Raw genomic sequence first — 24,588 nt, 5'->3', positions numbered from 1 at the left:
AAAAAATTACAATTTGGAAATTTACCAGTTAGTAGAAGTTTCATTCTTTGAGATTTTAAAGTTCAAATCAGCCATTCCTCCTACAGGTACTCTGTCACTTCCTGTGGTAAAATGTAGCAACTTCTTTTGAAGATCAAGAGGAAATCCAAGCACAACATCCCAAAAGTATCTAGAGAACACCAAAGGATATTTATATAAAATGTCTTAACAAAAGTCCTGCAGATCAGAATAAAGTAATATAAAGTAAGCTCTAGAGAAACAACTTCCCTTAAAGGTACATAATACCCTTAATGTGAAATTGAGGAATGACAGGCTTCTAATATAAATTAGATTTTTGACTAACATCATTATAAAAATAGTCCAACAGTAGAGAGTACAAAAGCCATTTTTCTCCTATATAATTTTCCTTATTTTTCAACACAGTGCTATTAAAAGGCTATTTATAAAGCGTGGCATCCCCGCAATTCTAGAACCAAAGTAACTTTTTAAAAAAAAGTCATATCTCTATACTTTTGTAGAAACTGACTTATATTACTTTCTCCTAAGGGGACTGCTAAGTGATTTCATATTTAATATTCTCACATTATTTTCAAGAGATAAAATAAAGCAGTGTGGGCTGTACAGTATTTCAGCTGACTTAACTTGATTCAAAGATTGTAAGTTATGCAAATAAACGAACCACATTCTCTTTCATTCCCTCTTCAGCACCCTCACTCTCAGAAGTAAAAAAAAAAGCTCACCGTATAGTCAAGTCGGTTTTCGCATAGCCCTCATACTGAGTACTTCTCTGCAGGGCGTGCATATCCAGTTCAGGACTTCCACAGACCAGAATTTCAACCTCTTCTGGACGAAGCAGCTGCCAATAATTATTTATCAAAAATGATAAGAAAAAGTGATGATTAAAAAAAGTGAAATTGTAACTATTTTCACTGAATCAAATAACAAAAATCATGACGTTCTTATAGTAAATCAAACCATTTTTGTTAAAGAAAAATCTCTATTTATATTTTTCCTACTAAGGTAAGGTATTTTTGCTTCTGAAAGTTTATAAATCTTGTCAAACTGTTAGGTTCCCCCTTTTGCAAATAATAGCAATTAGCAGTTTGCCAGAAAAACAAGCAGATGACTAAGCATAAATCCAAACTACAACTCTTCCCTGAAACCCAGCCTGAAACTCTTTCAGCTATCAATACTCCAGCATCTATTGACATGCCTGGTTCCAACATCCATAAAGCCTCCTGTGTACACTGTAGAGTTTGAGTAGTAGGTTAGTCTGTCTTGTGTTGTTCACTTGTTTTTTACACTTACATAGGTTGTCTCCCACCTAAAGCGATTACAATTTAAAAACAGAGACCTGCTATGCTATTTATTTATTTTCCCTCCCTCCACCCCCATAACTACAGGGCGTCACAGACAAAATTCAATTAGAAATAAACAGGTGCTCCATTTTCAAAGGTACTTTCAATAAACATGTGACAAAGATCACTCTAAAACAAGCTCTCTCCTGTGCAAAATAATTCACATTGAAGACCTTGCTCCCAACCCCCCTTATAAAACTGCATGGAGGTACAAATGGCTTGATGGAGTGTGCCCAGGGGAGCAGTGGTGAAGAGAAAACTACGCTTTTATCTTACGACATTTCCGACATAGTGTTCTCAACAGCAACTGACCCATACTCACACGGCTAAGAAAAAGTCAAACCAACTGGAGTCCACCATGACTCTGTTGACAAACTACATCCTGCAGGTAAAAGGCAACTCAAGAGTTGCTGGGGGGACCCCTGAAGAGGCAGGAAGCAGTTATAAACCTGTTCCTTAAACAGTAAGAAGTTGTGGCTTTTGCCCTGGAGCTTACTGTTGACTATTTTCTGTGCTTTGCCCCACAGTATTAAAGACCTGCAGCCCTTGGGCTCTCTTCATCCACTCTGCTTGGGGAAATTTTTTAAAGCCTTAAAAGACATAGTATAAGACATAGTGTAAGGTGGAGTGGGGTGGGGAGGGAATGGAGTTGACTGGTCTTTTTTCCCTTTAGAAAATTAAGGCTGAAATGAGAGAACTATTTTTATTTCTAGCTCTGCCTTTAAAAACTAGAAAACTGACTAGGGACCCTGCTGTGAAGTGCCTGGTGCGAGTCTTCCCCACGCGGCACCCTGTGAGCAAGTGAAACAAGACTAAGCACAAAGGAAAAGAAAAGAAGAAAAGAGTCTTCACAGGCTGGTAGCCAAAGAGGAAGCCAGAGAGTTTCCAAGTACATGTTGCTGCTGGCTTTGAAATGGAGGGGAGCGTGTGAGAGAATCGGAGAGAGCTGGGAGTCACCCCATCCAAGTCTTCAAGGAAATGGGAACTTTAGTCCACAACCACAAGGGACTGAATTCTGCCATCAATCTACATGAGCTTGGAGGTCTGTATCCAGGCTGTGAGGGAAGAGGACAATACAAGTTGATGATCAATGATTTGTCTATAGACTTCAAGCCATATCTGTGGAACTCTTTTTAACCATGCGGCTGACAGGGTCTTGGTGCTCCGGCCGGGTTATCAGGCCTGAGTCTCTGAGGTGGGAGAGCCGAGTTCAGGACACTGGTCCACCAGAGACCTCCCAGCTCCACGTAATATCAAATGGCGAAAGCTCTCCCAGAGATCTCCATCTCAACGCTAAGACCCAGCTCCACTCAACGACCAGCAAGCTACAGTGCTGGACACCCTATGCCAAACAACTAGCAAGACAGGAACACAACCCCACCCATTAGCAGAGAGGCTGCCTAAAATCATAATAAAGTCACAGACACCCCAAAACACACCACCGGACGTGGCCCTGCCCACCAGAAAGACAAGATCCAGCCTCACCCACCAGAACACAGGCACCAGTTCCCTCCACCAGGAAGCCTACACAACCCACTGAACCAACCTCAGCCACTGGGGGCAGACACCAAAAACAATGGGAACTATGAACGTGCAGCCTGTGAAAAGGAGACGCCAAACACAGGAAGTTAAGCAAAATGAGAAGACAGAGAAATACACAGCAGATGAAGGAGAAAGGTAAAAACCCACCAGAAGAGGGTTTAAATGAAGAGAAAATAGGCAGTCTACCTGAAAAAGAATTCAGAGTAATGACAGTAAAGATGATCCAAAATCTTGGAAACAGAATGGAGAAAATACAAGAAATGTTTAACAAGGACCTAGAAAAACTAAAGAGCAAACAAACAACGATGAACAACACAATAAATGAAATTACAAATTCTCTAGAAGGAAGCAACAGGAGAATAACTGAGGCAGAAGAATGGATAAGTGACCTGGAAGATAAAATGGTGGAAATAACTACTGCAGAGCAGAATAAAGAAAAAAGAATGAATAGAATTGAGGACAGTCTCAGAGACCTCTGGGACAACATTAAACGCACCAACATTTGAATTATAGGGGCCCCAGAAGAAGAAGAGAAAAAGAAAGGGTCTGAGAAACTATTTGAAGAGATTATAGCTGAAAACTTCCCTAACATGGGAAAGGAAATAGTCAACCAAATCCAGGAAGTGTAAAAAGTCCCATACAGGATAAATCCAAGGAGAAACATGCCAAGACACATATTAATCAAACTAACAAAAATTAAATACAAAGAAAAAATATTAAAAGCAGCAAGGGAAAAGCAACAAATAACATACAAGGGAATCCCCATAAGGTTAACAGCTGATCTTTCAGCAGAAACTCTGCAAGCCAGAAGGGAGAGGCAGGACATATTTAAAGTGATGAAAGGGAAAATCCTACAACCAAGATTACTCTACCCAGCAAGGATCTCATTCAGATTCGACAGAGAAATTAAAACCTTTACAGACAAGCAAAAGCTAAGAGAATTCAGCACCACCAAACCAGCTTTGCAACAAATGCTAAAGGAACTTCTCTAGGCAGGAAACACAAGAGAAGGAAAAGACCTACAATAACAAACCCAAAACAATTAAGAAAATGGGAATAGGAACATACATATCAATAATTACCTTAAATGTAAATGGATTAAATGCTCCAACCAAAAGACACAGACTGGCTGAATGGATACAAAAACAAGACCCATATATATGCTGTCTACAAGAGACCCACTTCAGACCTAGGGACACATACAGACTGAAAGTGAGGGGATGGAAAAAGATATTCCATGCAAATGGAAATCAAATGAAAGCTGGAGTAGCAATTCTCATATCAGACAAAATAGACATTAAAATAAAGACTATTACAAGAGACAAAGAAGGACACTACATAATGATCAAGGGATGAATCCAAGAAGATATAACACTTGTAAGTATTTATGCACCCAACATAGGAGCACCTCAATACATAAGGCAAGTGTTAACAGCCATAAAAGGGGAAATCGACAGTAACACAATAACAGTAGGGAACTTTAACACCCCACTTTCACAATGGACAGATCATCCAAAATGAAAATAAATAAGGAAACACAACCTTTAAATGATACATTAAATAAGATGGACTTAATTGATATTTATAGGACATTCCATCCAAAAACAACAGAATACACTTTCTTCTCAAGTGCTCATGGAACATTCTCCAGGATAGATCATATCTTGGGTCACAAATCAAGCTTTGGTAAATTTAAGAAAATTGAAATCGTATCAAGTATCTTTTCCGACCACAATGCTACCTGTGTCAATTACAGGAAAAAAACTGTAAAAAATACAAACACATGGAGGCTAAACAATACACTACTAAATAACCAAGAGATCACTGAAAAAATCAAAGAGGAAATCAAAAAATACCTAGAAACAAATGACAATGAAAACACGATGACCCAAAACATATGGGATGCAGCAAAAGCAGTTCTAAGAGGGAAGTTTATAGCAATACAATCCTACCTCAAGAAACAAGAAACATCTCAAATAAACAGCCTAACCTTACACCTAAAGCAATTAGAGAAAGAAGAACAAAAAAAAAACCCCAAAGTCAGCAGAAGGAAAGAAATCATAAAGGTCAGATCAGAAATAAATGAAAAAGAAATGAAGGAAATGATAGCAAAGATCAATAAAACTAAAAGCTGGTTCTTTGAGAAGATAAACAAAATTGATAAACCATTAGCCAGACTCATCAAGAAAAAAAGGGAGAAGACTCAAATCAATAGAATTAGAAATGAAAAAGGAGAAGTAACAACTGACACTGCAGAAATAAAAGGATCATGAGAGATTACTACAAGCAACTATATGCCAATACAATGGACAACCTGGAAGAAATGGACAAATTCTTAGAAAAGCACAACCTTCTGAGACTGAATCAGGAAGAAACAGAAAATATAAACAGACCAATCACAAGCACTGAAATTGAAACTGTGATTAAAAATCTTCCAACAAACAAAAGCCCAGGACCAGACGGCTTCACAGGTGAATTCTATCAAACATTTAGAGAAGAGCTAACACCTATCCTTCTCAAACTCTTCCAAAATATGGCAGAGGAAGGAACACTCCCAAACTCATACTACAAGGCCACCATCACCCTGATACCAAAACCAGACAAAGATGCCACAAAAAAAGAAAACTACAGGCCAGTATCACTGATGAACATAGATGCAAAAATCCTCAACAAAATACTAGCAAACAGAATCCAACAGCACATTGATAGGATCATACACCATGATCAAGTGGGGTTTATTCGAGGAATACAAGGATTCTTCAATATATGCAAATCAATCAATGTGATAAACCGTATTGACAAATTGAAGGACAAAAACCATATGATCATCTCAATAGATGCAGAAAAAGCTTTCAACAAAATTCAACACCTCTGTTTTTTTTTTTTTGTTGTTTTTTTGCATTGCAAAATACTTCATGCATTGATTTATTTGAACAGCTTTATGGAGATATAATGCACATACTTTAGAAGGTATCCATTAAGTGTACATTTTAATGGTTTCAGTATATTTGCAGATACACACAATTATCACCACAATTTGTGATGATTTTTGTTACTTCAAAAAGAAACTCCTCTGCCCTTTAGCTATCACTGCTAATCTTCTTATCCTCCTCCTCCAGTCCCCCAGCCTAGAAAACCACTACTCTACTTTCTATTTCCATATTCTGCTCTTTCATATTAAAAGAATTATACATGGCCTTTTGAAGGACTTCATTCACTCAGCATAATTTCTTTAAGAGACAACTATGCGTGAATATTTCCTTTGTTTTATGTCAGAATAATATTCTACTGATTGGATAAAACATGTTGTTTATCTATTCACCTGTTAATGGACATTTGGATGTTTCTCCCTTTTGCTTACTATGAATCACATTGCTATAAAATTCATATATAAGTTTTGATCAAACATGTGTTTTCATTTTCTTGAGCATGTACCTAGGTGGGATTGATGGGTCATATGATAATTCTACGTTTAATATTTGAGGATCTCCCAGACCTTTATCCAGAGCAGCTTTGCCATTTTATCTTCATTCCACCCCATATGAGAGTTCAAATTTCTCCGTGTATCCTCGATAAAACTTATTGCCTCACTTTTTGATTTTAGCCATCCTAATTGTTGTCAAGTGGAATCTCACTGTGGTTTTGATTTGCATCTCCTTGATGACTAATGATATCCAGAATCTTTTCATATGCCCTTGAACATTTGTGTATTTTACTTGGAAAAATGTGTATTCAGATCCTTTGTCATATTTAAATTGACACCTCTTTATGATAAAAACCCTCCAGAAAGTAGGCATAGAGGGAACTTACCTCAACATACTAAAGGCCATATATGACAAACCCACAGCCAACATCGTTCTCAATGGTGAAAAACTGAAACCATTTCCACTAAGATCAGGAACAAGACAAGGTTGCCCACTCTCACCACTATTATTCAACATAGTTTTGGAAGTTTTAGCCACAGCAATCAGGGAAGAAAAAGAAATAAAAGGAATCCAAATTGGAAAAGAAGATGTAAAACTGTCACTGTTTGCAGATGACATGATACTATACATAGAGAATCCTAAAGATGCTACCAGAAAACTACTAGAGCTAATCAATGAATTTGGTAAAGTAGCAGGATACAAAATTAATGCACAGAAGTCACTGGCATTCCTATACACTAATGATGAAAAATCTGCAAGAGAAATTAAGGAAACACTCCCATTTACCATTGCAACAAAAAGAATAAAATACCTAGGAATAAATCTACCTAAGGAGACAAAAGACCTGTATGCAAGAAAACTATAAGACACTGATGAAAGAAATTAAAGATGATACAAACAGATGGAGAGATATACCTTGTTCTTGGATTGGAAGAATCAACATTGTGAAAATGACTATACTACCCAAAGCAATCTACAGATTCAGTGGAATCCCTATCAAACTACCAATGGCATTTTTTCACAGAACTAGAACAAAAAATTTCACAGTTTGTATGGAAACACAAAAGACCCCGAATAGCCAAAGTAATCTTGAGAAAGAAAAACGGAGCTGGAGGAATCAGGCTCCCTGACTTCAGACTATACTACAAAGCTACAGTAATCAAGGCAGTATGGCACTGGCACAAAAACAGAAACATAGATCAATGGAACAGGATAGAAAGACCAGAGATACACCCACGCACATATGGTCACCTTATCTTTGATAAAGGAGGCAAGACTATACCATGGAGAAAAGACAGCCTCTTCAATAACTGGTGCTGGGAAAACTGGACAGCTACATGTAAAAGGATGAAATTAGAACACTCACTAACACCATACACAAAAATAAACTCAAAAGGGATTAAAGACCTAAATGTAAGGCCAGACACTATAAAACTCTTAGAGGAAAACACAGACAGAACATTCTATGACATAAATCACAGCAAGATCCTTTTTGAGCCACCTCCTACAGAAATGGAAATAAAAACAAAAATAAACAAATGGGACCTAATGAAACTTAAAAGCTTTTGCACAGCAAAGGAAACCATAAACAAGATGAAAAGACAACCCTCAGAATGGGAGAAAATATTTGCAAAGGAAGCAACAGACAAAGGATTAATCTCCAAAATATACAAACAGCACATGCAGCTCAATATCAAAAAAACAACCCAATCCAAAAATGGGTAGAAGACCTAAATAGACATTTCTCCAAAGAAGACATACAGATGGCCAAGAGGCTTATGAACATATGCTCAACATCTCTAATTATTAGAGAAATGTGAATCCAAACTACAATGAGGTATCACCTTACACCAGTCAAAATGGCCATCATCAAAAAATCTACAAACAATAAGTGCTGGAGAGGGTGTGGAGAAAAGGGAACCCTCTTGCACTGTTGGTGGGAATGTAAATTGATACAGCCACTATGGAGAACAGTATGGAGGTTCCTCAAAAAACTACAAATAGAACTACCATACGACCCAGCAATCCCACTACTGGGCATATACCCTGAGAAAACCATAATTCAAAAAGAGTCATTTAACCACAACGTTCATTGCAGTGTTCTATTTACAATAGTCAGGACATGGAAGCAACCTAAGTGTCCATCGACAGATGAATGGATAAAGAAGATGTGGCACATATATACAATGGAATATTACTCAGTCATAAAACGAAACAAAATTGAGTTATTTGTAGTGAGGTGGATGGACCTACAGACTGTCATACAGAGTGAAGTAAGTCAGAAAGAGAAAAACAAATACCGTATGCTAACACATATATATGGATTCTAAAAAAAGAAAAAAAAAAGGTTCTGAAGAACCTAGAGGCAGGGCAGGAATAAAGACGCAGACGTAGAGAATGGACTTGAGGACGTGGGGAGGGGGAAGGGTAAACTGGGACAAAGTGAGAGAGTGGCGTGGACATATATACACTACCAAACGTAAAATAGCTAGCTAGTGGGAAGTAGCCGCACAGCACAGGGAGATCAGCTTGGTGCTTTGTGACCACCTAGAGGGGTGGGATAGGGAGGGTGGGAGGGAGACGCAAGAGGGAGGAGATATGGGGATATATGTATATGTGTAGCTGATTCACTTTGTTATAAAGCAAAAACTAACACACCTTTGTAAAGCAATTATACTACAATAAAGATGTTAAAAAAATCTTTATTATTTTCCTCAAGAAAAAAAAAAGAGAAAGCTTTTTTTTTTTAAAATTTTAAAAGCCTATCTACTAAAATATTTAAGGAATTATTTGTCAATATCACAGTATTACAAAACCTAACTGAAAGCATGAAGTTTTAAACTCACCATTAGGGCATTTGAAGCACACACACTATGAAATCCATAATAAAATGCAGCAAACTGCTTATAGATGGATTTGTTGAGAAGAAAGTCAATATAAAGCTGTACATATTCTGGAAAACAATTTTATATCTGTTAAATAGTAAAAGTAAATGGCAAACACTAATGCGCTTTAATTAAGAAATCGTGTTTTAACTTACCTTTCCTATTTTGATTGGTAACTGGAATTTTATCACCACCTGGCTTTAAATTATAGGACTTAATTATGCCGAATTCTTCTTGAAACACCTGATGGGAGATTCCAACACAGCATATTTATTGGTATGGCTGATATGTTAACAGACTTCAGTGAACAGGTTTGTAAAATTTAAAAAGAAAACATTTTCCCCCCTCTTCTAAATATACAAACTACAGAATGGCTAGGCTTTTGTGATATTTGTATTAAGAATAGACTCGTGAAAGCATTTCAGGGTAAAAGAGTATGGTCTTAACCCTCTTGAATACAGTTAAATACTTTACTGATGTTAACAAAATTTGCGCGGCCATTTAGGGAAGCACTCAGGTCTTTGGAGTCATGTGGATTACTATAATTTCCACCTCCTGATTATTGTCAGGGGAGTGGAAATGAGAGAGTTTTGGTCTGATCGATTAGCTTCTGCTTCTAACTTCTTGCATTGAAGCGACAGAAGAGGCTTGTTTTTAGAAGCTGAAAAGCTCTGAGACAGTAACTGAGTCAAGGGCATAGGCCAGGTGCGTGGCAGAGTACGCTCACCCTTGCTGACGTTCTTTAAGCACTTTCCTTGACTGCTCACCTATATGTGTCTGCTTCTCTATCTCTACTTTATCAGGTTAAGATCCTTTAAGAAAGGAGGTGGTATGTACTGATCAGTCCTTGTTCATCTTTTCTAGTGATGTGTGTATGGTAACAAAGGGTATTTTTCACATATGAAATACCTGGTTAACAGAAAGCTATTTGCCCTTAAGGATACCTGAAATGTTGAATAGAAATCTTCTTCAACATTGCCTTCATATGACAGGAGTTCACTTAATCCATGGGCCAACTCCTATAATGAGAAATCTGTTATCTGTGTTTTTAAATCAAATAGTACTACCCAAAATAGTTAAGCAGATCTACTACAGTTCAGTTACATGTGAGATAGAGTAGATAAACTCAGACTTTGAAATAATGATAATATTTGATATATTTTTTTCCAGGGCACAAAATGCTGGTTAATGATTTCTACCATGTAAAAGGCTTGGAAAAATTTATTGGAAAAGGTCACATAAAGGAAAATACCCAGTTATACCCACAGAGGCATAATTCTGGGGTCTATTCTTATTCAGTGAGCTAAGAGCACAGTTTCCATCATAATTCACTGCTATCTGTAACATCACTGTTTATGAATTTGCAGTATTTCTCACTTTCAGTTTATATTCTTAAAAAACTCTGTTAATGTTTTAGGATTCATCTTTTAAACATAAAAATACACAGTTCATACATGTTAAGTGGTTTTTACATTTCAGTTACGGTGCCTTCCTCTCCCAAGAACAACTTGAGAACACTGGAGGAAATATTTTCCTACATTGTAACTCATGATTTCCCTGAACAGAGATTGAAAAATAGAAAAACTAAGCCAGTATTTTTAAAAATTTCAGGTTTTACGAAAAAAAAGTTTTTAATTTATTTTAAATATTAGTAGAAAAGATAAGGAACAGCATGGTTAGAATGATCTTACACACTTTACATATTAAAATTTTCATTCCATTAAAATAAGAAATTTTTAAACAAATCTAGGCTGGCATAGGTTCCGATATGATTTTCATCATTTGTTTCAATTATTAATAAAATTATGGATGCTGAAAATTATAATTGGGAGATTTGCAGTTTTTTAAACAATTCAAGGGACTAGTAGATGAATCTAATGGAAGTATTTACCATCTTTCAAAGATTAAATTTTTAATGATAAAATACAAAGTCAATTAGGTAGTAAAGTTATATACTCAGATCTGCTTTATTCAGGACTGCAGCGCCTTTTATTCCCAGGCTTTGCATTTTCAAAACCCAATTTCTGTTGATTTGTTGTTGTTGTTGTTTATCTGTACTTAGACTCTTAACTGTAATATGTTATCTCTAAAATATTAATTACCCATATAGTTCAACATCTTTATAATTTTGTAAATGTAAAATTAAGAGTGTGTGAAGATACAGACTACTGGTTTTACACACTGTTTGAATACCCTGGTATTATTTAATAGAGCATATTTGAGAGTGACTTAAGCAAAAAGAAAAGAGCTATTGCAGTTCCTGATTCAAGGTTACACTTGGCCTCTCCTCCATTCTCAACTAAAACCCTCAAGGGTAATTTTCACAAGGCTGTGTGGGGAAGATTTGTTGCTGCTGCTGGACAGTTCTGATGCTTTGAGTCATGGATCCATCTCTATAGAACCAATGAAGTTTTCATTAACATGGTCATCGAAAAGCACTGGCCTATTAACACTATATTTATTGAAGGCTCCATCATTGAATATTTTGCTTACTTTCTGTATTTTTTGTCCTTATTCACAGATACTGTGTTTAAATTAAGAAATGTATCACTATAGGTTTCTATTTGCTTTCCTGTTTACTCTTCTTAAAACACATAGTGTACAAATACAAATGGTAAACAAAGTACTGAATAAAAAAGCACTTAAAACATTTTTATAGACATATTTTACCATATATGAAATGGAAATTAGGTGTTAATTTTTAATAGATGCCATTAATAAATCAATAATCCATTTTTAAATTTTAAAAAAAATTCCCCACATTCCACTACCCTAACACGGCAGTTTTCTTGCTTCCTTTCAATCTTTATTCATGCATGCATAGAGACTCAGTTTTTTCTACAGTTGATCTCATAGTATATGCACAATCTTGATTCACTATTAAAGAGGCAATATAAGAATATGAAATTAACTCAGCATCACCTTCAGCTCCATAATATAAAACAACGTATTGGTATAGTCATTCATAAAATATCCATTATTATTAATTTAAAAAACCTGGATCTAAATGAGTCAAATTCAAATAGCTTTAATTATAAAATTAGACAATTTATTGGTAAAAACCAATAATAAAATTAGGAAATTTATTGGTAAAAGATCTGACAAAAACTGCATATATGGGACTAAAAAAATCACAGAAATCTAAATGAGAAGGTAGCTCAGCCATTAGTATATATATATTATATACTAACTAGTATATATATCAGTGTATAGATATAACAGTAACTCCCATTGTTACACAAATAAGGAAATTAATTGAATCGTCCAGGGCTCATAGGTAGTGTGTGGCCAAAATACAAGACTATAAAGGGCAAATCTTTCAGTTTCTTAAGTAGAGTCTGCTCTATACCTTTTGTAATTTTTTCCAACTACTGAGTCTTATAAAAATATAGATTCAGGCTCTTAATCTGAAAGAATCCAAACCAACTTCCAAAAATGTGTCTGATATCACATGAAGAATGGTTTTCTAATTAGTCACATGTTCTGGAGAGGTTTCTCAACTTTGATAGGAAGGTTCCAACCCTACACCAAACTCATTTGACCATTCAAACACAGAGATATTTAAACAGGTCCTTAATCCACATCCAGGTACTTACTAAGAATATTATGGGGAATTCTCTGCTGACCAAGGGCTATCAAAACCCAGCTGTAAAAAGCATTATTACTGTAGGGGATTTTCAGGATGATGTGTATACTATCCATTCTTCGACTAAATTTTAACACTGGATTAAACTTGATGATTGTAAATCTAACTTCTGAATTGAGGAATGTTATCAGAGACAGGCCTGTGAAATTCATTAATTTCATTCAGGGATGGTGTTGCAGATGTTGTTAACGATATTGCATAGTGACACGTTAATAAGAATCCACAGGAGCAATCAAGTACTAAGTACTTTATTATCTCACGTAATCTTCCCAGTATGGAAGTTTTACTATCCCATTGTTCACATAAGGAAACTAGAGCTCAGAAACATAAACAACATATCCAAATTCACAGAGCTAATACGTGGCAGAGGCTGGATTCAAAGCTCTGCCCCTGACTCAAAGCCTGTTCTACTATGTTAGAGGAACTTAGAAGTGCTGCAAAGCGGGTTATGTGTCTCTATAAGGAAGGAGAAAATTAGACAAAAAAGGAGATGGGTTACAAAGGTAGAGGGAAACCATATTTAAACATAAGAATAGCGTTAGGAGGAGAGACACTACAGTAGAAGAGCGATGATCTAGAATTAAGGGATAAGATGCTAAACGACTTTATACTTACAGGCATAATTTGACACAGGTCATCGGTGGTAACACTGCAGATGCCTACTGGCATACTTTGGTCATTAGGAACGATGGGAGGGCTCAATAATTTCTTGTAGCAGCAGGGGGGGAAACGAATATCCAAAGTAATGCTGTTATAAACAGCTAGTCCCATAAGCTATGCATACTAAATGTTAAGCATTAACATAAAATCCATGACAACAAATGAGTTTTGAATTATGCATCAGTCTATTTCTTGCATACTTCTTTCAGATCTAACACTGACTTTCTAATTAATCCCACATACTTCCTCTTTCCTTTCATTTATTTTCCCTTTATTCTACATAATATGTTGATAATTACCAAAAATCATGTAAAAAGGAGAGGTTCGGGTGAGAGTATTTAATGATTTCCCTAGAAAAGTTATCTAAGATCACAATAGATAGCAATTTCATACATTTCTATAAAGTATTTAACATATAAGAAAACTTCCTAAATTAAACAAAGATGTAGGTGACTTCATAAGCAGCAGCAATTTATTCAGAACTCACTGCAGAATAACACCATGGATTCTGGTGATCATTTTGGCTATTTTAAAACTAAACACAGGCTATGTAGAGAGAGCTGTATTGAGTAGGCCTATGGATACACACACACAGACGTCTACATACACATGCACTACTGATAAGCTAACAGGACAATTAATCTGCCACAGTAATACTTGAAAGACTTATTACTTGGAGTTTACTCAAAGTGTTAAAGTTAAAAAGCTACAGATGTTATATTTATAAACTTTGCCCAATTGTATTTTGTTTATCAGTTATACAGCAGAATGTAATTTATCCATTTGCTATAAAAGGTGTTTTAGATCAAATTTCATAATATTTCAACTGTCAAATAAACATTATAATATCAAGTTCTTAAGGAAGTCAAATTTTATTGACTTAAAAGGAAATCTAAATATATGGGTTGGATAAATTATTGAAAACAATTTAAAAGATTAGAAGACAGCCAATATTTTAATTTGCTAAGGCAGAATGAAGGCTAATAATAATTTAAGGAATAGATATGTGATTTTGCAGATAACCATATCAACAGAGACTGAGCAATGTGTTCTAGGGTAAAGATACTGAAATGAAGTTCTAATATATGCCTGTAATTGTGATAATAGCAATAACAGTAATAAGCATGATACTACTGTAGTTGCCATTTATGATCATCTACTATAGTGACAAGTTCTAAGCATTTTTCATTAAAAATTACAAAAGAAATTATAACCCTGAAGGAAGGTTTTTAACAGATGAGGAAGTAGGTTCATAGGATCTGTTTCAGGGCACTTCCATACGCAGAAGAATCGTGCTGCATTTCGCACTAAATCAAGTTGCTCTGGTTGAAGCAGGGGTGGGGATGTGGGAATTCTGCTGGAGCCACTGAAGTGTCATGTGGTGCAAACAGAGCAGACTCTGAAAACCCTGCACTATATTATGTCACCCCTACCCTTAGTTCCAGTGTCCCTTTGGTAATTCTACTCCTAAAAAACTGTTAGATTATGGCTCTTCATGCAATCTTCAAAACATTTTATAATTATTTCTATAGGTTTTACTATAACACTTCTTGTAAACTCCAAGGCCTTAATATTTAAAAATAATTATATTAGAAATACAATACTGTGAGAGCTACTAGAACAATAAATCTTTGGTCCTGAAATTTAGAAACTGGAACTATGTATGGAACCAACTATATTTTCTAAATCATCATACCTGTTACTTCTCAATTTTTTGTTCTCCTCACCTTTGACAGATCTCTCAACCACTTACGTGATCACAATCCACTGTCATCCCACATTTTTTGTATATATTATCATGCTGTTTAGGGCATCAATCTTACTTTCTATAGTTTTTTTGTGTGTGTGAGATAAATACACATAATAATGAGATAGCAGTGGCTATAATTTAATTTTAGATTAATTGTTTAACTTGTAATATACAAACATGTAAACACACTTAATATGCTCTTTTGGGTAATGACTGAATAGAAACTAATGCCTACTGCAAAAAAAAAAAAACACAAAAAGCAAATTCACAATATTACATATACCACTCTAAAAATGTGGTATAAGAGCTAATACTTTATTACAAATATTAGAAAGTCAAAATATCAGCCAAATCTAAGCCATGATAAGAATGTAAAGTAATGACAAACATATTTATCAGGAAATTCAAATAGCTCCTAGTGTGGTGAGAAGCATCAATGACTCAGGCCTTCAATGAAGTCGAAATATTCAACAAGTGACTACTGTAGATAAGAGAGTAAAAGCAGGAGTCTAATAATTGTTAAACGTTCCTTACTGTGGGCTTAGCACTTTGGACCTTTAGATACGACAACACATACAAAATTTCAGATTAAGTTTACCATCACAACGTGTGGTTTTCCTCACTACCTTTTCTTCCATCCAGCCTCTCGATTTTCATATACATTCTTCAGGATTTACTCCAACAAATGCAAGAAAGACAGACGTTCAAAGCCCTCCATCAGATGGCTCTTAATTCTTCTTTTGCCAGCACCTTCCATAACTCTCGGAGCGCCCTCTGCTCCCATCAAGTGGACCTCCACATTGCTCTGTAACAGGGCCAGCACAACGCTGACTTGTTCCCAGCCTTTCTCCCAGTCTATGTCCTACTCTCTCCAGCACTGTGTTAATCAAATATATCGGTTCCATTTTCAAGTTTGGGAGGAATACACTGAATCGTTTCCTTCTCAGAACTCTTCAGCACTTAATGCCAAATGGTCATTTGACTCTGAGAACAGACGACCCTGCATTGGTGGTCATCTGTCTGTCTAGATGGTAAGCTTCTTAAAGGTAGATTTTTTTTCCTTCTTTTAACCTATGTATCCCCAGTGTTTGCTTACTTATTTATTCTTCCCTCCTTTCTTCCACAATTATATTTTTTAGAATTTAAAAATGAATGCAGAAGGCATCCTGTCCAATCTCCCACCCAATGCAGGAATGCCCTCTCCAACACACCTGATAGGGATCAGAGGATGGCATAGAAATTTATATAATTTTAAAAAACACTATAAAATAATGCCAGATGCTTTAAATGTTCCCATTCCATTCAACTTTTAATTTTTTATGGATGTCCCAGGATTTGAGGCCACGTTAAGAGTTAGACTTAATTTCCATGATTTCAATTTAGAAAACTGGGTGAAATAAGCACAAAGTGAAAGAACTAACAGAAAAATAGTTCATTATGAATAGGAAAGATACTATGACTTTTAAAAAATGTCTTAAATTTCTGACAATTTAGGTTATATATGAAATAGGAAATAATATTTATTTTGAGATAAGGTTTTCAGAGAAAAGTGTGAATAATTCAGTCACTCCTTCCAATTAACTAAATCTGATGATATTACATAGCTGTGATATTACAAAATAATAAAGATTACGGAAAAATCTACTAGTAATTTGACAAGACTGTTTAATCTGAATAAAATGCTTATTAATAGTTTTCCAAAACTCAGATAAAATTCTTAAAAATCTCTAGTCTACTAGCACCTCCTAGTGGAAAGTTTAAAGGATACAATTCCAACCAATCGGAATTCAGAATAGTTATCACATTTAAAGCTGCTAAACCAATGGCAGTATGAATCCTTATGATACATAAACATGCCTGGAAAATAGAAGCATAATTTCATCAATATGATTGATTAAAAAAATCAGAGCGGTAAACATGTACATGGCATCTCATCTATTAGAAGCCAAAACATTTCAGCAATAGTTCTGTTACAAACTACCTTTCCTGTTAAAATGTATCAAATACATGTCCAAAGAATTTGCAAGAGCACTTTATTGTTCACTGGTATCTTGAACCAAGGGTAGAAACAGGGTAAAAAGACAGAAACTAATCAGTTGATTTATAAAAACTATAGTTTTATACTTTATAAGTTATGATCAAAATTAATTTTGAGGATTATCTGGAGATTTCAATTTATCTCTGTCATCTCTATTTCCCATTACCAGAGAGATGCTGTATATACATATATACCAAATTAAGAAAAATAAAGAATAAGAAAAACACTTAAAACTCTCTTTTGAAGAAAAACGTTTAACGATACTAAGGATTATATAGGTGTTTTCTCTAAATAAAATCTAATTAAATTTCAAAGGTTTATTTAATGATTCTTACTTATTAAAATGGCTCATTTTTTAATGAAAGAGACTTCGAATATTAGTGAAGAGCAAACTATAGTTCTGTTTTTAAATTTCGAATGTTCTTTTTATTTCAGTGACAAATTTTCATGCATTTGGCTTAGTCAGAAAACATGTGGATGCTTCCTTGCAAATACATTTTGTGTAGGACTCCCAGTAAGATAATGAATATTATGTTCATAAATTTGTTCAATTTAAAAAATGTAACTAACAGTCTTTAAAAAATCATTCAACATTTATGGTTGACAAAAAAATCTGTAAAATCATAGGGCAGATTAAAAATAAGAGTGACTACTTGAATCTAACAATTAGGGAGAAAACACTTTCATAAAAATTAACTACTCACCATAATCTGGGTGAAAAATTTGGCGAATTAGAAGAAGGAACCATTCCTTAGTCAAGCCACCCATATCCAAACCAGCTTCCCCTACAAACGTAACTTTCAACTTCTTTTTCAAGTCTGCTCTTTTCCGGGTTAACTATTTGAAGAAATTATAAAGTAGAGGAGAACAAAGGGCAGTAAAAAGGAAATTAACTTTTTAAATTTTGGAATATGTATTATCTTATTTACAATGTCACAAAACTACATCCATCCATCCATTCATCTCCCAACACTGTATTAGCCAGGTGTGGTAATGTTTGTTGTAGAGATCAAGGAACAGAATTAGAGAGGTCAGGTAGCTTGCCCAAGGTTACTGTCTCCCAGCACCATATTGTCTCCAAGATTTTAATTTAGCAGAATACAGTACAAAGTAGTTCATTTCCTTTTAACTTGCCTTCAACGTTAAACTTTAAAAAAATCACATAACTAAATCAAATATTATCTTATAATAGCCACATGAAGATCTGGCTAAAGAACTGTACATGCATGAAGCTCTACAATACATATACATACAATCAAAGTATGTTTGACCCTAAATAGACCCAAGATATCCTTGTAGATCAGACTTCTAGATGAGTAATCTGAGGTCTGGAGAAGTTAAAATGACTTGTTACACACCCAACCAGTTAACAAAGGTGGTCTAGAATCTAAGTTATATATTCAGAAACATACATTTAAGTGTTCTATATGAAATTCTTTTCTGAAAATTTAACAAGCCACTAATAAACATATAAAAATGAACATAAGGTTTAATTGTGAATACAGAACTGTTTTTAACTATGTTATCAAAATATAAGCAAGCACACTACTGGCATACAGAAACAAAAGATAGCTTACTAAGATTTTAGTAATAAGCCATATTATCAAATTTATTTAAAGCTGTAATCAAATAATACTATTCTGGAATAAATGATCGATACCTCATCAAGAGAATCGCTGACCAGATGTGTCCGCCTTACTTTCATATTTAGAAATAACATATTCATATCAGGTCTCTGTCTTCGAGACACTTTATCCACCAGACTTTGCTAATTAAAAAAGAAAGCAAACATTTTCATTTATACTTAAACTATAATCTCATTTAAAACATTTAACACTTCAGTAAAAATCACTTATAGTCTTCTCTTTGCCATCTCTCATAAACAATTTCATAAACTCGATTATACAAATTTTGATTTATGAAAATGCCCTACAATTATTTCATTTGGGGACAATGATAACCGAAGGGGATCCAAAATGGAGGACCTAAAATAATTCATCTTCTTTAGTAAAATAATGTTACATTACTGTTTCCGTATGTCTCATCTCTTAAATAGCAAAGTTTTCTGTTTAGTAAATACAAACAAAGCGGGAACATTGGAAACAAGGTATATACTTCTGATGATAAACTTGGCTTAAGCTTTTTTAGATGCTGGATTTACTCTAAAAGCACAATTAGTCTACTTTTAGAAAGTAATTTTCAACATATTTCAGAAACCATTAACAATGTTCATATCCTTTGTCCCAGTACTTCCACTTCTGGGAATTCTAAACACAGAAAATATTTTATACAGTGAGATGTTCATCACAGCATTATCCATAAGAGCAAAACTTTAGAAATATCTTAAGTATGTATCTCTCTAATGGAATATAATACAGCTATCAAAAAATGATGGTCATAAAAACTATGTAGATAACATGGAAAATGTTTAGGGAATATACAACTGAAAAAAAAAGCAGGGAAACAAAATTGTATACACAATATTGTTTCAACTCTGCTGCCTTTTAAAGATAATATAGGTAAAAACTATCAAAAGAAAATTTCCTGAAATGTTAACAATAGTTATGCTTGAGTGATGGAAATATGGATGATTTAAAAAAGGAATATATAAATATCATGCTTGTATATTTATCTAAATCTTTTTCAGACTACCTCATCCTCTTTGGTAGCAAAAAAAATGAATTATTGTACAGATTAAAGATGAACATTTCAGACATTTTAAATACAGGCAGCAATTTGCTTACTAGGTAAAATTTTAATACCCCAAATCTATATAAGGCTACTTTCATGATTTTGTAGATTACTATAATAATACACTAATTCAGAGCCCTTCCTCATCTCTCCAATATTCAATTCTAAAGGCTTTTAGTAGTGTTTATTCCTTCTCTGTGTCCTCTCTTTTGTGTTCAAAGAGATCTATATTTCTGGGATAGTATGCTGTGTCATGGAACTGTTTTCCAACCCTTTACTATCTTCTGTTCCCAGTCTAGCTCCTGGGTAGCTGTCACACTGGAAATATCCAACACACAAATTTAAGTTAGGATGCTAATGGAAGACAAGGCTTAGTGGCTACTCCTCCCATCAGGAATTCATATTGAATAGAAAGTGTTTCAAATGAAAGAAATAACCAACAATGGTAGAATTTTAGACATAGTCTGATGAGGAAGTTATTTTTAGGCTGGGGAATCTCTTTTGCAACTTTAAAGTATACTATATAAGCTCTTGCTTGCATTAACTACTTATAAGGCTGTCCTTGTGTCAAACTAGTTACCAGTCATTAATTCCAAGTGGTATGGCAGTTTACAAGTTAAAATGCTGGGAAACACCCATAACCGATAATGCCACTTGACTCTTCAATCGCTACTCATTTGTGCCCATGCCCTGTGGAAGATAGCCTGGGACACAGTCTACAGCTGCCACTCTCCTTTTAATTGGAAGAAAAGTTAAAAGAAGATTACTTAATATTTTAAGTGTGAGTGACACAGCAGAAGACTGCTCAGAGGAACTTAGATAAACTTCTAGCTCTTCGGAATTTTTCCTTATAAATATAAAAAAATCATAGCCCAAGGTTAAAAAAAAAAGCACTAAAAAGGCACATGAAATTGCATAAATGCAACTAACCGAAAACGTCAAAATGACTAGCTATGTAGACTAATCTTTGAGCCAATATCTACCCAAGATTAAGTAATAATTCTGGTGCTAAATATACCTGTTGAAATCTACTTTTCAGCAGGGTAATGTGGCTATGTTACTCCTTTGGTACACATAGGCAATAACATTTCTTGTAATATTCCAATACTCAGCGTAAACTGACTCTGGGATGTCACTAGTCACTCGAATCTTTTGTCCCGCTCTGTGACAGGAAAAAGTACTCACCTTCTGGTGAATTACTGAAGAATAAACAATTCTTATTTTTATGGTATTTTGAAGTATTACAATTTATGCATTAGGATTCTTTTTATATTCTTGGACAAGACACAGAAATCATTTCCTTTTACTCTATGGGTCTGTCTTGGGTCTCTTTATTTTAAGAAGACTACAGCCAAACCTTCCCTCTAAGTTTTAAAGTTGCAAGTAATCACAAAAGCAGATTGCAAGTCACAAAAGCAGATACTCAAAATATATGAGCATTTAAATGTATAGTCTAGAGCTCTAACCTAAAAAAAAAAAAGCTCAATCAATCTGATATATATTAGATAAAGTACCTAACTTTACTGTGCTGTGCTGAAACACTTTACTGTGCTGTCCTGTGGACAGGACAGGCCCAGAGATGAACTTCATCCTGTTCCACTAATTTGTCTAAAGCCAGCCTGACTGCTACCCCAGTTTCAGTGGGCCTCCATGCATTTTGGCTCCCTAAGGATCATTAAACATCTCTCACCTTCTTTGGACACATTTTCTCAGTTTTTCAAGACTATACTTTTTGTCACATTTTCTAATTTTTCAGTTGTTTCTATTTGACTTTCATAAAATCTAGAAAATGTGTCAGTGGTTTGAGCGGTTTGCTCTTAAGGACACTCCTTTCCTTGTCCTCACTGTAGTTCTTTCTCACCAGTGCTCTGCTAGTGACCCTGGAGGATGTTATCTACAAAATGATGTCCAACAAGTTCCTAGTACTTTGGATCTGTGAGAGGCATTTAATCTCCATGCTATATTTATAATATAATGAGAAGTTGATGAGGGGTATCTTTTCCCCATATCATGAACAGGTTTAAGTACTTTTTAAGGGAGTATGATATGAATTTTACTTTTAACATTTCCTGATTATGCTAGAACAATTCACAAGACATTTGACTTATTTGTTAAATTATTTACTATATATTGATTATAGTCAGCATAAATGTTTTCATAGCTGGCTTACCCTTGCGATGCTTATCATCTGTTGTTCTGAGTCTCTTTGAATAATGATTTTTTTTGCAGCTATAGAAATAACGAATGGGTACTGACAGAAGGAAAACCTGCTCAACAAGTGAAAACAGAAAAAGCAAAATGGTGTATTTTTAGCAAAATTATACTAAGGGAATCTAAGCTACCCCTTCTAACAATATTAAACATTACTTTTGTATTGTGTTTTACCATTCACAAAATGATTTTATGTGCATCATTTCTTTGAATCCCCACAGCCCTGTGAAGTATGCTCCATTATTAGATGTGCAGTGAGTGCCTTTATTCTCTAGAGGAAGCTACACCTAATGTTCTGAAATATGTGCTAACAGCTTATATTGTTTGTACAAATTATTTCAGTTTAGATAGTCACTTGTATATCATTACCTGGGAAAAATATGGGCAACAGCAGAACCAGGAGGCAGAAGTGTTGATGAAGGATTTAGGACAGAAAATTCATGTGCAGAAATTAATGTAAGAATCCATTACTATATGAATATTTCTGATGCATGAGCTTCAGAAATGAGGAAATCTAGCAATAACTATGGCAGGAAAAGTAGTAAATTTAAGAGCAATAAAATAAAAGTTAGAAAAAGGTGTGTTGCTTTAGCACTATATTTAATGATGTAGTAATATGAAATGGTATGTATTTGTAAAAACACAACATAGGATCAAAAGTTATGAAAATAACTTCTTTCCTGGGTCAGAGCTCATTCTATGTTATATAAAAGAGCCACAAACCACACAGAGAAATGCACTTAGAGAGAACTAGGATCGTAGCAATGACACTTCAGGAGTTAAGACTCCCACCAGAAGTGGCTGTAATGAATCCATCAGTTACAGTTGGAATGCGCTGAGGACGGTCAAGCAGTGCATCTGTGACCACTGGTGCAATACAGGGATTATGAGGAAAAAGGAAATAGCCCTAGTGTGAACTGAAAATGAAATGGCTTTCCCCTTGGAATGAAACTGTTAAAAAGCAGTAAGAAAACTGTTCAGTATTAATGTGCAATAATTTTGAATCACTAAGTGCTAACTAGAAATTTGGAAATAAAAAGAAGTGCAATGAACTTAGTAGGATAATGTTGGTCTTATGTACTTTAAAACAACGCGTCTCAGCCTTTCCCTAGTCACGGCACGTAGACAAACCATACTATGTGTATGACACACTGAGATAAACAGATGAGGCTGCCCATGGCCAGACATGTGACTTGCCCTGGGGCTCTGGTCCCCCTCTAGGTCCAGGCTGGCTTCCCAAGGGCTGAAGGGATCATAGAGTCAAACCTCTGTTAACTCATTTTTGGTACAACAACACTATGGCACAGTGTTTAGAGGAGCTCTGCATTGAAAGATGTCACTGAAATATGCACAGTAACTCTCGGAATTGTACTGTGGTTTTGTCTACAACATTACAATTACATCAAAGTGTAAAATAAACTTTGTCAAGAAAACATCCATCAGACCGACCAAGGTCCCCAGAAACGGAATTCTTAGTTCAGGTGTGGACTGAGATACGTCCAGAAAGCTAGTCTATGTTTTAGGCCAATTCTGGTAGAAAGGGTCCCTGGGAGCTTGAACCAACTTATGAAGTAACCTGGGGTTTTAGATTACTTATATCCACATCCTATTTCTTAGTCAGTCTCCTTTAGAATAATGCATTCTGCGGGATATCTTGTGGTCTGGGAATAAATTAAGTCTGGGATAGTCTTGCTGGTTTAATCCAAAATGTAAGTGTGAAGATAAGGTGCAGGGTAAATAAAGAATTCGGCGAAGTGTTTCCAAAATCTATTATACTACTGTAATAAATCATTTCTGGTAAAGCCATTTCTCTGTAACATCCATTCTTTTAATACTGTGTATAAAGGACAAACACTTCATCCACAGAAAAAGGGAGAAAAAGAGTGAATGTATGTGTGTATGTGCACACATGTGTGATCACTGTGATAGATCAGGCACCGGCACACTATGGCCCATACAGCCTACAACCTAGGCTTGTGAATAAAGCTTTTGGGACACAGACACACCCCTTCAATTACATATTTTCTAAGGCTGTTTTTCGTGCTATAATGGTAGACCAGAGACTGTATAGCCCAAAGAGCCAGAAACATTTATAATCCTGTACTTTGCAGAAAAAGTTTGTTGACCTCTGTGCTAGGTGATGGCACATAGAATAAGAAGATATAAGAAACTGCATACTAAGATAGAACTTTTCCCTTCTTAAAAAGATGCTACTAATCAAGCCAAAACCATATTAACATAACTGTAAATTCAAAATGTAATAGAAAAAGAAAATGCTTTAAGAAATATAATGATATTTCAAGGCTGGATATCTAAACTACATTTATAAGTTTATACGCAGAGGTATGTGTATACTTAAATTTATTTACACAAACTTAAAAG

The 24,588-nt window shown here is 35.0% G+C and overlaps 1 protein-coding gene across 3 annotated transcripts in view; it reads right to left on the bottom strand.

Annotated features, from left to right (window-relative positions):
• Positions 1 to 24,588, bottom strand: part of HECTD2 (HECT domain E3 ubiquitin protein ligase 2) — a 76,410-nt gene that overhangs the window by 3,568 nt on the left and 48,254 nt on the right. Inside the window, exons 11-20 of one of the 3 annotated variants that reach the window (XM_068548197.1) lie at positions 22,166 to 22,262; positions 18,965 to 19,072; positions 18,009 to 18,141; positions 17,035 to 17,123; positions 13,472 to 13,630; positions 10,155 to 10,229; positions 9,366 to 9,453; positions 9,172 to 9,278; positions 741 to 856; positions 26 to 169 (exon numbers count right to left, since the gene is read on the bottom strand). In XM_068548197.1, coding sequence (XP_068404298.1) covers positions 26 to 169; positions 741 to 856; positions 9,172 to 9,278; positions 9,366 to 9,453; positions 10,155 to 10,229; positions 13,472 to 13,630; positions 17,035 to 17,123; positions 18,009 to 18,141; positions 18,965 to 19,072; positions 22,166 to 22,262 — 1,116 coding nt within the window. Of the gene's footprint in view, positions 1 to 25; positions 170 to 740; positions 857 to 9,171; positions 9,279 to 9,365; positions 9,454 to 10,154; positions 10,230 to 13,471; positions 13,640 to 17,034; positions 17,124 to 18,008; positions 18,142 to 18,964; positions 19,073 to 22,165; positions 22,263 to 24,588 lie in introns of those variants that run through there. The other 2 variants (XM_068548199.1, XR_011074509.1) reach the window with 2 other exon arrangements.

The sequence above is a fragment of the Eschrichtius robustus genome, chromosome 7, assembly GCF_028021215.1.
Source record: "Eschrichtius robustus isolate mEscRob2 chromosome 7, mEscRob2.pri, whole genome shotgun sequence".
Classification (NCBI taxonomy): Eukaryota; Metazoa; Chordata; class Mammalia; order Artiodactyla; family Eschrichtiidae; genus Eschrichtius; species Eschrichtius robustus.
This window is presented reverse-complemented; position numbering and strand designations above follow the sequence as displayed.